The 14,585-nt window shown below is 37.3% G+C and overlaps 1 protein-coding gene across 1 annotated transcript in view; it reads left to right on the top strand.

The window, feature by feature from the left end:
• SMOC2 (SPARC related modular calcium binding 2) overlaps positions 1 to 14,585 on the top strand; it is a 303,541-nt gene that overhangs the window by 178,507 nt on the left and 110,449 nt on the right. Inside the window, exon 8 of the mRNA XM_075203490.1 lies at positions 11,615 to 11,801. Coding sequence (XP_075059591.1) covers positions 11,615 to 11,801 — 187 coding nt within the window. The remainder of the gene's footprint in view (positions 1 to 11,614; positions 11,802 to 14,585) is intronic.

The raw sequence follows: 14,585 nt of genomic DNA, 5'->3' as shown, positions 1-14,585 counted from the left end.
ACCCATGGGTATAGCTAGTGGTGTCCAGGCACATGTCACTGTACTGCCAGGTGGAAACTATAGTGCTATGCGCAGCATACTGCAAGAGGGGGTTTGTGTACAGGTGGTATGTCGCCAGAGGTCTGCGCAGTGTAGTAGGTGTTGGGGTTAAATCTGTCTTGCACCCTTGCTGGATACGCAGATCTACTATGCACTTCAGCTGTATCTTCCTTGTAAGAAGTTTGGAAAACTCGACTATTTAAATAGTCATGCACTTATTGCCAGTGATAGCATTGGAGACACTAGCTTCCTGGTTTCTGTACCAGTGTTTTATTTGTTTCTGACCTTACATCTGTTGTTCCTGGCTCTGCATTCATTTGTATCCTGATACCTAGATTGTATCATACAAGTCTGCTGGTTCCTGGCTCTACTTATATTGGACTCCTGATACCTGGATTGTTAATTTAGGTTTAACTCATAGGACTGTATGACTCCGACAGCAGCAATTCCTCCTGGTTCATTCACATAGCTCCTGGGGTCATTCAGGTCTAATGAGCTCTGGCTCAGTCCTGAATGACCTCTTAATCTGGGACTCAGAAGTGGTGGCAGTATGGGCGGAGCACTACATAATTGGGCTCTATAACAAAATCTGAATGAATGCTAGTGATGCAGTTCATCCTCCCGCAGCCTCTGCTCTTCTTTTCTGAGCACGAGTGGGTGCCTGCACATGTGCAGTGAAGCAGATTTCGAAGCTAGACCATTATGCCAATAAATGTTCTAATCGCTGAAATTTAGATGAATTTCAGAATTAGCCAAATTGATTCACCCTTTTTTGCCCCCCATAACACCAGTATACAAAGGGCCACAGTTGAAGTGGGACCATCATACAGTCATTTCAGTGTTCATTTTAAAAAACAATGCTTATTTTACACTGCTGCATTGTAACTATTGAGTTTAAGAACAATGCATCACATTTTTATTTTTACTTTGACCTGTTACAGTATACAATGAATACAGTTTACAATGTGTGATAGTGCTTTGATGGTTTTTAGGAAATGAGCACCTCACTATGTAATCTCTGCATTGGCTATATTTATTAGGACCATTATTAATTCAAAATGTGAAAATAATTTTATTTGATGAATCAACAATTGTAAATGTGGCATTGGTGTATAAATGAGACCTTATGCTTCCAAGTAAACTTTACCTAATCCTCATTGTGGTTAACACTTGTGGTACTAATGCACTATAGAGCTGTGTAGGCAAACCATTTAAATTCCATTTAAAAATAGATTCTGTGTTTCTTTTTTGACAAAAGTTTATAAAGAGTTTATTATAACTTAAAATTAACTTTTGGACAAAAATGGTGTGTGTGACAAGAGTCGATAATAAGAACTGCTGAATAGAAGATCAGTTCAACCTGTGTAGGAGGCCACACTTAAAGGAAAGTTTAAGACTTAGATTAGCATGTTACATTACTGTGATATTCATTTGATGTGATATTTAATAATAGATAGTAAACCATTAAGCTTTTTGATTTTCAGTGAGTAAATATTGCGAAGCTTTTTGATTATTAAAAGGTATTACCCATTCATGTCCCATTTGCATACTTCCAAGTGTCACAGTATAGGTGGGATAGTTATTATTTTGTCCCAACTGCTGAGAATGTTGGGAAGTATATCATACCATACCAGTGAGCTGGGACTGCCGCAGTATGGGGTATTTTTAGGGAAAAAGATGGGCTTTGGAAGGTCTAGGGCTATAGAAAGTGCTTTGCACACGTCCATAGAGTGTAGCCATGATCCCATTGAAGCATGGCCATGTTCCTTTACTGGTGGTGCCTTATTTCTAAATGTATGATATTGGGAAGAATGTTTTTTTCTATTATTTAATTGTAAATATTTGCACATTCTAATTATAAACATATACTCAGTGTCCACTTTATTATTATTAGTAATATTTATTATACAACTGTATACCTGTTCGTTAATGCAAATATCTAATCAGCCAATCAAATTGCAACAACTAAGTACATAAAAGCATGCAGGCAAAGTCAAGATGTTGAGTTGTCGTTCAGAACAAACATCAGAATGTGGAAGAAATGTGATCTAAGTGATTTTGACAGTGGAATGATTGTTGGTGCCAGACAATGTGGTGTGAGTATATCGCAGAAACTGATGATCTTCTTGGATTTTCACACACTATGATCTCTAGAGTTTACTAGCTCCATTTATCCTAATAGGTGACCTTAGCATGGTATTAGACCTCTCTTTGGGTAGACTGACACTTATGGACACCTGTCCTGCCTTTGGCCTGGAGCAATGTACAATCGTTCACAGATATCTGGAGATGATATTACCCAGACATGAGGATTTTTTCTTGTTGTTTGGTCTCACTTAGATCACTATCAAGAATCGACCTAAAATTAGTATACCATGGTTTTGTCTTGGCTACATGAATGTAGATATTTCCTTAGATGCATTTCTCACCATTCTACGCTTACGATATCCCTGTAGAGTGAAACTCTAAGGGCCTCTACATTATGAAGGTTAGTTCTGCCTGGTTCCAGTTTCTAAGTGTAGAAACAGTTCTATTCAAATTATAGATAGGAAAACTCTGCTTCAACATATAACACAATCCTCTGGGATTCCTAAAGACTGTTCATCATTATGACAATCCATGGCTGTGCGCTCTTAAAAAGGTTCAATCTGATTGAGTAGGCACAGATAGTTTCTCAGCTCAAAAGCAATATTCACTGTACTCACTTCCATAATATTTGCTTGATCGGGCTGCTGGTATTTTTGAGCATGAGAGTAAAATGGCGAATTTTTTGCATTTTTGGCATCCTGATATTGCTATACTTAGAGATTAGAGATTCCAATGGTATTACACATTCCTTTCTGAGTAAAATAGATGAACTATTTGCTATATTTTCAGCTAATGTTGATTCATAAAGGGTAATGTATATCCATGCAGAGCTTAATTATCTTTAATATTCCCTTGAGTTTCTTTGACTGGATGGGACCAGAGTAATAGTCTAGATAGTCTTACCAATGTAAAGGAAGTTATACAGGCCATTAAATCATTTCCCAGTGTTATGGTTCCTGGTTTAGATGACCTTACCATTGCATGGTACAATCAATACATTGAAGAACCGTCCCCTTTGTTTCTCCATAGATTCCAGGGTCTTTGTTGAAGTCAATAATGAGATGCTTGTTTTAGGTGCTGGATTTTGATAGAATAGATCTTGCATATGTTTTTATCCTACTAAAAATAATTCCCCTATAGTCATAATTCTCAATTTCATGAGTGTCTTCCTTTCAAAGAGATTTCTGCCTACACAGGTTGGTTTTTAAGCCATAATTGATGCCTTATTCCACAAGACTCATCTGATTGTTTTATTGTTTGTTTCTGCTTTATGCTAAACTGACCATTGTAGTCTATTAGATATCTAGAATATGTTTATTTGCTTTTCTTTGTTGTTTATTGTCTATTTATATAATTGAAAAATTATTTTTAAAAAGTCCACCCACATTCACACATGTCTCTGTCATCTGAAGCTGTGCTGTCCAGTTCGTAATATATAAAAAGTCAGATCCTTAAGACTGAAGATAATACAGACAATACATACATTTTATGTAAAGCAATTTCTATTTTTTATAGAACCTTGTAATGGTTTGATATATTGATTTTTGTGTGTGGAATTTGTTGTTATTCCTCATCACACACTGGGTTTGATTCATGTCCGGATGTACATCCATTTGCGTAGAGTACCTTGCGTAAAATAGTTCTGCACATGCTCATAAACAAACTTTATGCCAATGAATGCAATTGTATGCAATTCGTGTCCGAATACAAAAGAAACTTATGACATCCTACGATTTGAGGGGCGGAATCAGGGGCAGACTAATGTACGCAAAGTACCGTAAGACCGAGGGCGTTCCGACGCAGATGCGGCCGATTCAAGCCCTGGATTTACTGTACGTTTCAGCTGTATCATTTCCACCAGCTACAGGGCAAGGGTAAGTGCCAACTGATAGTGATGGACACATCATAGTCTTTGTTTTAAAACCGACACGGAAACGGGCCACTAGTTAGCACAGAACATTTGATGCATGTAAGATAGACTGTAAACACTCATTGTATGTACAATACGCATTAAAAGCATCTTGATTTATGTAATTTATGTAAAACAAATACAAAAAAAGTTTACTTTTAAAATCCATGTTCATATTAATGATTATACTTTTAATTGTTGTTCATTTATTTTATAGTATAATATTTTTTGTTTGCGTTCACACATGACCTCATATTGCACAAACGCTTGTGCAAATACTGCAGTCTCTTCTGTCTGTCTACATAAGGCAAGTACCGTTTAGGCAGAGCATAAGTAAACCCAGATTCAATTTGAAATGCATCTTGAGATCCGCTTCAATTTGAATACGGTCGGAACTACACTCAAATTTATTTTATTAGATATATTTATATGCATTCTTTTAGATTGGTTGGAGCACATTCATATTGCTTTTTCAATTCTGATTGGGAATAACTTTGGAGATAACACAGTTTCTATAGCTAGCAACTATGTCTAATTATATCGTCAATTCATTTATTAGTCCAGTGCCTAAGGTTATTTGTTTTTTGGTTATTACATATTAGTAATGAGCAAAGTCCTGGGCTATGTACATTATTACTAGAATAAAACTAGACTATAGCTACATATGGTTCAAACACGTGTCTATCATCATCATTAACAACTTGTAAACTTGCATCAGGCTCATGTAGTGGGCAAAGATACGCCTTCTTGAAGACATGTCTCTAAGGGGTGAGATATGTGTCTCCACTGAACTTACATGTGAGCACCCCTGGATATGGTACACTGAACTCAAATAAAAGTCAGAAGTTGTGTATAGGTTGGGTGTATGCTCAGATTTGTATATGGAGAAAATAGACTTCCAACTTTGAATCATGCCTTCAGCGTTTAAAATTATTGCCATTTTTTACGATTTGTTTTCTTAGAATATTGATCTGAAGGTTTAGATTCTTGTACATGGAGACAGAACCCTGATTTGGTATCAGGTACTGATTTGGCTTCCTTGGTTATTTTGTCCCACTCTTTAGAATTGCTTTCTGCTCTCTCTGTGCTCAGTACTTCCAACAGATCATCTTTACACAGAAGCATTTCCACTTTGAAGTTCTATAGCTGGAAATTACTTTTGTACAAGACGACCTTCTGACTTAAACACCATACTGGCAGCCATTTCACCCGGTGGTCAACTTCTTTCTCTCCAAAGATTTACAGAATCAGATTACAATAGTGTTTTAAACTGGGCATAATATTTTAGAATACTGATGTGTAAATTAAGATTTTTGTACATGTGAACAGATATGCACACTTAGGGGAACAATAACTCAGCTGCATAGGATAACAGCAGCATAATTTGTCTTTAACAAGGAACAACAAGGAGCACTCATACTAGGAGCAGGAAGGAGTAACTATTAACACTCTAGGTGCTGTGGAATCACTGTCTGTTGTCTAGAATATTTTTATTATATTATATATTATGTTTACATATGAGATTAGGTATCCCTGTTTAGCACTGATTAATAAAAACCCTGCTCCCTCTGTGGATGGAAGGGCCCATTTATCATTTCTGTAATAGGGTCGTCTACAGTCTGCATAAGCAACTGCAGAATGATTCAATCCATAAAGTTCAATTTAATAGATGACAATGAATACTTCTATTCTTAACTGTCTAACTGGACAGATTGAGGTCTCCTGCACTGTGAACTGCAGTGACTGCCTATATCGATGAGCGCTGTGGTACAGATCTTAGCTTCAGGTAATGGCAGAAACCACAAAGTGTTGAACTCTTCGACGTGATGATTTTTTGCAGAACTTTCACATCACTTTCAGTTTCTTTTTAAAAATCTATATATTATTTTTTATTTGCAAGTAAATACTTCCTGAGTTTAAATTCTGCAGTGCAAAATATTTTGTAGGCCAACGTTTTCCACCTTCCACTGGCTTTGTCTTAGCTAAATGAAACATCAAGTTTATGAATTTGTTTTCTGTACACTTTTTGTATGTTGTGAGTAGATTCAAAATAATTAGGGATATCCTGAAAATACTGACTTTGTGTTTTTCAGTGCCAACAACCATCTTGAATAGTAGTAATCATTCTACTGTATAATCATAGAAAAAATGAATGTTGTTAATTTCTGCAGTGAAAGCATTCAGCAAGAGCATTTGGAATAACTACACAACACAACAAATAGAGGGATTTTATAATCATGTCAGTTTTCTAATAGCAGTGGAAATCAGTATTACAACAGATGTCTGCAGTATTAGATAATACCTACATTTAGCCAGAAAAGCCAGGTTATATTGCCTCTTTTAGCTTGGGCCACATTCAGTCGATGTGTTATTCATATATTTTTACCCATGTAAAAAATAAATCAGTGTCACATAGAAGCAAAAATGTGCGAAATGTGGCCAAAGTTTGCACAACTTTGCACAAATCAAGTTTCTCAGTTGAACACTGCGTTTTACAGGGGAGAAAAATTCCATAACTTTCATGGAATTTTTAGTCCACGAACAGAGCTGGGTTTTGTGGTTTTGTGGTTGGAATGTGACAAAACTAAATTTTGCAAGTAAAATCTGCCAAAATTTGTGGTCAAATGCGGAATAAAGCGAATATTTTTGTGGAATTTGCTTCTCTACAGAACATGGACTTGTGCTGGTAAAGAAACCATTTAAACCATTTAAAAACCAAACTAAGATTTGCATTTTTGTGCAATCACATCAACAAAAAAGTGAAGGACATATATGTTGACCACACTTATTGTAGCATGTGGTAAAAAGATTCAAAATTGATCAATAATATCTGCTAAATGCGGTTGGCAGATGACTTGAGATGGCTGCTGTCTGGCTACGTGTGTGTTCATTCTCAAACCACACTAACAGATCCCAGTAATGACCTCAAATCTTTGGTGGTGCTGTGCGTCTCAATTTGCTCAGGTATGTCTAGAGTTTCAGCAAGGAGCATGTGTTTGAGGAGGAAAATTGCAGTGTTTGCAATTGAGTAAAGTTTGCAGAGGCCAAGGAGACGAGTGGCAGAATGAGGGAGTTTGTTTCAGAATGCAAATTAGGTGCAGCGGTGTGCCTAGTTTTGTGAATGACTGAAAAAATAGACTTTTTTGTTGAACTTGGATATAGAAAAAAAATAAGTAATGAAGAGGAAAGATATTTATAGCCATTTCTTGCTGTATGGAGGGCTACATGACCATTTTCACTCTGCAAAAGGACAATGACAGATCAGAACTGGTGGTCTTGTGGGGCTCACAATATACTTTTAATGGGACACATTTTACAACTGCACCATATCTAGGAAGGAAGTAGCACAGATATACCTCTAACAGTTTTTCCTCCTGGTATATGATCCGTACTAATGATGATTATCTGGATTTTGCGTATCTTAAGATACTTTTGGCTTGGAATACAGAATAAAGTGTAAATTGCGTCAAACTTCACTTGACCCCCTGTGTCTCTTACATTTCTATCTTTCTCAAGAGCGGGGAAATGTGCACTTTAATGTACATTGTGCAGAGCATCTTGGCACCAACGAAAAAACCAAACAGTTTTCTGGTGCGCATGAAATGCTCTTCATAAAAGGGTTCCACTGGTGCAGCCATTATCAATTTTTCATAGAGTTTGATTTTATAGTGTTAAATGCATAAAGATAACATCAATACAAAAAAAATGTTTGACATAATATATACATCACTTTGCATATAGTTATAAAATTTATTTTTCAAATGTTAACATAAGTTTTTTGTGAGAATAACACTGATCATGTGTCTCTATTTTAGAGCAAAATACAGTTACCTGATATTCAATATAAAGGTTTATTTGATTCTTTCTGCTAAGTATTATTCAGGCAAAGGTTGTAAATTTTATGTGGGTAAAATTAATCACAGCACTGGGAGTCTCCATCACTCCTGTTTATATGCCATGCACAGCACAGGATGGATCATAAGAGGCATAAAGAGCCTTTAACCACAAGACCGAAATAAACATCAGCTCTGTGAAGCTCAGTTATAAAAACAGAGCCCTGTTGATTCTTTCGCTGGATGCAAACCATATTCTGTACTTCTAACCTTAATGAATACAGAAATATGGAAAAACAGGTTGAAGGCTTCATTTTTGTTCTTCACATGAGTAGATTGCTTATCACAGCATTCATTTTACAATGTCTACAGAGTGGAGTACAATAAAGCGCATCCAATAGGAGGCTGTCCCAGCAATGACTTTACTAACCTTATAACTCTGGGTTCTGATCCGAAGTCTTTACTACACATTTGCAACCTTAGGTCACGCATGCGCAGAGACATTTTGTGGCAGTTTACAGGAGGGAGAGCAGGAAGCCTGCCGTAGAGGGTTTCAGAGATCCCTCTTCTACATTGCTCTCCTTATAGGGTAGACTCACCATCTTCAGAGAGCGGTAGCTATCGGGGTCAAGCTCAGAAAAGCTAGGATTTTTAGAGCCTTTCTGTTAAATTGCCTCAGATCGCAGCCTCCATTGAAATTTATGGGGACTGCAGTTTAATGCAATTCTTAGCCTAATGCAGGAGATATCTTTTATATCCTATATTAGGCTTTTGTTAGATAAAGTTGCTACTTAATCATGTTTAAACCTGTCCCTGGGTAGACATTGGAACTATCCCACTAAAATTGAGACAGTTGTGTTGTATTATTACATTGTACATGATTTATATTTTATCTGAGGCTAAACTTAGTTATATGGTCTAGGACTGACTACCTCATATTAGATGCATTACTCCAAGTTTTGTTGCCTATATCTGTCATAAGAACGCTATTGTCTATGTGGTGGTCGAGTACTGATGGGAATCCTTCCCTTACCTTGTCCTCCAGACACGAGTCAGGTTCTTTTCTGTTTGGATATCCATTGGTCAGGAGATAAATACTTCAATGAAAGGGACAAGGATTGGTCAAACAACTTGGGTTTATTGAGAATGCGGTAAGGATAGTTTCAGTAAGACACTGCGCCACTGACCCCTTCAGCTCAATAATAATGACAAAATAATGCGTTTGATCAGCATAGAGCACAATAGCATTTAACATATGACATACACCTGGTGAGTATAAGGCAGAATAACGATAACATCTTCAATGCACATTGTCTAATAAGGCACACTGGTAATCACAGTTACTACTTTCACATTAACAATATCTGACTGATGATGATGCAAAAACCATCATTAATAACCCATCAAGACTCTTACGGTCACTACCGTGCCCACTAGAGGGCTACTTCTTATTCAGGTGTTTGGGGTACCGTGCTATTTCCTATGGGTCAGGCGCCCCACTTTTAGCATCTACTGCTGAGTTAACTTGAATTGCAGCGGTACCACTAACACTGAATGTCACACCTTCAATATTAATAAATCAATTCTTAGGTAAATCACATAACATTAACATCCATCTCAACATTTGGTGCACCAATATTATCCCTGGTAACGTTACCATATTTTCCACTCAGTCCTGGGCTGACCTGTGCACAGGAATTTGGTAGTGTTCCAATGTCCTGCAGAGGTTTCCATCAAGGGTTAAGTATTATAGTAGAAAGCAGGGCTGTTGCTCATTTCAGCCACAAGATGGCGCTGTTCTCTCAACAGTCAATGAATCTCTATCAGCACATGTGCTCTGCAACAGGGTATGGTGTCCAGTTATCAGCACACACACAGGATATAGCTGAAACGACCGTCTTAATTGTTCCCTGCAGCCTGTGTAAAGGTATGATCTGGGGGAAAAGCTCTCACAATCCTTCCTTGTACAAGAATGCAATGTCAGTTTTGGATAGATTCTCTCATCACTCTTCCCTCTGACACTGGGGTGTGTGCAGTACACTGCAGGCTAGGTTTTTACCTTGAGACAGTTCTGCAGTTAGTGGAGACTGTCTTTGGCACCCCGCTGCGTGTCCCCAGCTGTTCTCCGTCCGCTTTGCTGGCAATGTCACAGTTCTGGCAGCAGCTTATCTTCTCTCTGCTCAGCTGCACGTACTCCCCCTGGTTCCTTCTACCATGCTGCTCGCTCTCTCCTCCTTCCTGCACATCCTCTTCCTGTTACTCCCCCAGCCAATCAGGGCCTTCATCCTCCTCCTGTCAATCACTCCTGGGCACAAGTTTTCAGGAGCACAATTAACCCCTTGTAGCGCTGCGTTTTAAAAGCGTTTATGCACTCCTCTGTGCTGTTCAACAGGGCTTTGGGGTACCACATCTATATCATCATCATACCTCATCAGCCAATTATGTTTTGTTTGCTCATGTGGCAAGCATATGTTTGTATTAAATACTGTATGTGTTATTTAGCATCAATAGCTAGCAGTGATTTAAATACGATAATATGAATATTATTTCAATTATACAGGTTTAGAATATAAAATAAAAAATATATTGGTTATATTAGGTTGACAAATGTTTATGCTGAAAGAAGTAAGGCAGTAATTGACAGGAAGAAGGGGTGTCTGATGTTCCATGTTCTACTGTGGGAATAACAAACCCTTTTCAACATTATTGATTAAAGTTTGGGATACATTAGGGCACACTCACCATCTGTATAGATGCACCCACATTCTGCTCTAGCCACGCACTGAAATCAATAGTGTCTGCCACTTTTTACCATGGTATTATTCCTCTCAACAAAAGCCATTTCTCCAGTGAAAATGTGAGTTTTGATTTAGGCCTTCTCCTTATTTAACAAATCCTTGAGCCAGTGGTAATTATTGCCAGTCATAGCCTTCACCATGGGCCTCTGGCAAAGCTTCCCCATGGACAGCAGCGGTACAAGTACCACTAATGTCCTCCTATCGCTATCGCCATCTCATGAGCAGATAGACAGTTAGATGGATAGATATGAGAAAGATAGATAGAGAACAAAATATACACAAAAAAAGCTTTATTAGCGCATATTATATTTATGAAACAACTTATTTTTTTCTTTTTAGTATTTTTTTTTACTCTATTTATATTTTTTTATCAACAGTTGACCTGGAGGCCCAGGTACAGGCTCCCATTTCCACTGTGCATGCATGAACAAGCAAGCTGGTTTATGCATGCACATGCCTTAATGCTACCAACCATAATCGCTGGGGAGCTTATCTTGTGATTGAAGCATGTTATTAAAACAATATGATTGTTTTGTAAGCATTTTTTATTTAGGTTACATGTTGTTGTCTTTTCATTTATATATACCATCAGTATTTTATAATTTTGGTTAACAACATTCCTCTGGATAATACTGTTTTTATCATTATTGTTTTATTATTACATATATTATAATATTGTTTTATGATAATACTATTATTATTATTACAACAACTACTACTACTACTATTTTGTATTATTATTATTATATTTTTATTATTATTATTATTATTATTATTATTATTATTATTATTATTATTATTATCATTGTCTTATTATTTTGTTTAAGAGCTGTTTAGGGGAACTTCCCTTTAATTCAATATCTTAATGTTTAGAATTGGGATTGTGAAAACTATTGTACTAAAATGTGAATCTAGGTAAATTATTTACTTTATGTTATTTTACACAGCATCATCTTGTGATCAGGAACATCAGTCAGCCCTAGAAGAAGCTAGGCAACCAAAAAATGACAATGTATTCATTCCTGAATGTGCAAACGGAGGTTTATACAAGCCTATACAATGTCACCCATCAACAGGATACTGCTGGTGTGTTCTTGTGGACACTGGGCGACCCATCCCTGGCACATCCACAAGGTAAGAATTCACAATAGTTTTTAAAATACATGGGAAGGGAGGGATGAACGTAGCCAACGTACAGTAAAAGTGTGTTGAAGGCGTATCAACACAAATGTGGCCATTTCAAGTTCAGGGTTTCTCTTAAGTGTGTGGTTTTTAGCCACATTATTTGCCCCAGCTACAGGGCAGGTGTAAGTGCTGACTGATAATGATGACTGTCATAGCATTGTCTTTGTATTAAAAACTACACATATCCGTGCCTCTAGATAGCACAGAATGGATGTATTTACTGTACGCACTGAGAACATTCTGATTGATTTATTTAATGTAAAAATAATTATAATTTAAAACACATTTTTTATTGATGATTATAGTATTATGAGTTGGTCATATCTTTTGTAAAAGTTTATTTTTGCATGTGTTCAGATGGAACTTTATATTGCACACATGCATGTGTGTATATTGTAGTCTGTTCTGTCTGTTAACCTATAACTGTTAGTTCTACTGTACATATAGCTAGATAGTACTGTTAAGGCAGAGCGTACTTATACCCAGATTCAAATGGAAGCATATCTTGAGATCCACTTGGATTTGAATATTGGCACATACACTCTCAAATTCCGTGTACGTGTTAAAAATGCAACATGTATACAGGTTGAGTTCGAAGATGAATCAGACCCAAAGTATGTTAGAACACAACAGAAAACAGCACTGATGACTGATAAACACAATCAATATGCAACCATCTGTGGGTAATAAATGTATATAAACACTTTATTAAAAATGAACCATAAAATAGACAACACTGGCCAGTGGATAACAACTTGACATGTAAAAAATCTGATGAACCGACTGTGTTAACCATCAATAAGGCTGATGAACCATGGAATCGATCACTCCTAAAGAGAACCAGCTAAATGTCCCACATCAAGTAGATACTAGTGTCCAATGACCCCGTTGAAGATCATGAAGTGGAGCTTCAAAATAAGTGTGGCCACACTGATGGTGGAAAGTATACGTCACCGCGATGATGGTGAACCCCACTTCAATGCTTCTAACACATGTAGTATGGAGGAGAATATGCCATAAATGCCACAATGAGAAAACCGCCACTCCTGAATGGAAATCAAAGTCGCTAAACTGCTAAAGTAGAAAGCGCAATACAGACCTGGTCCGATACTCAGTCCCGTATTGTGGTCTGCATGCGCACGCACCTCATACCCAGAACGAACACCGGGACCTCCGTAATAGATATGTAGGTGAAGACGGCAATCCGTGTAAGTAGTAAAATAGCAGCTAGCACAATCGTGGCACCAATTGTATAGCGATGATATGGCTCAAAAAAGGCAACCTCCAAAAATCCACTGGGGATATGAGCTGGGTCATGGATTAGTGCTATCCAGCGGCTCAGTGAACATCCAAATCACCTGACGCGTTTCATCACCTGCCTGGTGATTTCTTCAGAGGAAAGGACTTCACAGGACTTCCTACATGTGTTAGAAGCATTGAAGTGGGGTTCACCATCATCGCGGTGACGTATACTTTCCACCATCAGTGTGGCCACACTTATTTTGAAGCTCCACTTCATGATCTTCAACGGGGTCATTGGACACTAGTATCTACTTGATGTGGGACATTTAGCTGGTTCTCTTTAGGAGTGATCGATTCCATGGTTCATCAGCCTTATTGATGGTTAACACAGTCGGTTCATCAGATTTTTTACATGTCAAGTTGTTATCCACTGGCCAGTGTTGTCTATTTTATGGTTCATTTTTAATAAAGTGTTTATATACATTTATTACCCACAGATGGGTGCATATTGATTGTGTTTATCAGTCATCAGCGCTGTTTTCTGTTGTATTGTATATTTTTTACATTTGAGATCTCATTGATCTCTTCAGCTGCAGATACTGATTTACACCTGATCTCCATTTTTAAATCATCTCTCCGTGCGCCAGGTTTTTCTTGTTGTTTTTCCAAAGTATGTTAGAGTTGTTGCACTAAAATCTTACTCAAATTTAGAAACAATGTTTTCTGTATGAGCCTTTGTGCCGAGATAAACAAGTTGTCCATTAATATAGAAGGTTTATATTATGCAACTATCCTACAATGTTCATGTCAATTTAGTCAGTGAGGACTCTGTTCCATTGCAATGTTTTTTTATACTTGCAGAATAAGCAGTATGGCAGAACCCTCAGTTATTTCTAAAAGAGAATCTTTAGAAACACAAAACTCAAAACAAACTCTTCCTTAATGTTTCACTGTAAAAAAAAAATGTATTCTCAGAATGTGGTTTACTTTTTATGGTAATTTCCAAAATGAACTCTGGTTTGTTTACTTGCACATGAAACAGTTATGTTTGATGTTGACTGGCTGAATAGATCGAGTTGATCATATGCTGGCCATAAGGAATTTGTTATTTGCTAGGTGTGCTGTATATTTATTTGTGTTAAAAAAAAAACAATATATCGGGGAGCAGGTGAGGGCTGGTAAATTTTAGCAAGGTGTGTCTTTATTTTCCACTGTCCCAGATCACAAGAGATGCAGTGAGCTCCTGGTCAGCAGGCTGACAGCTCAAGTGGTACATGACACAACAATGTCTCCTCCTTCAGTTTCTCTGGCAACTGCTTCTAGGAAAAAACTAAGCTTTCCCAAGACACCCAGTGGTGATGCAGATGAGTAAGCACAACATTTTGACATTTGGGCTGGTCTAAAAGAATTGCCCTAAAATTGTGACAGCTCCTCTTTGTGTTTTACCTATATAACAAGGTAGAATGTGACTGCAGAATTACATCTGCCTGA

This window comes from Mixophyes fleayi, chromosome 3 (assembly GCF_038048845.1).
Source record: "Mixophyes fleayi isolate aMixFle1 chromosome 3, aMixFle1.hap1, whole genome shotgun sequence".
NCBI lineage: Eukaryota > Metazoa > Chordata > Amphibia > Anura > Limnodynastidae > Mixophyes > Mixophyes fleayi.
This window is presented reverse-complemented; position numbering and strand designations above follow the sequence as displayed.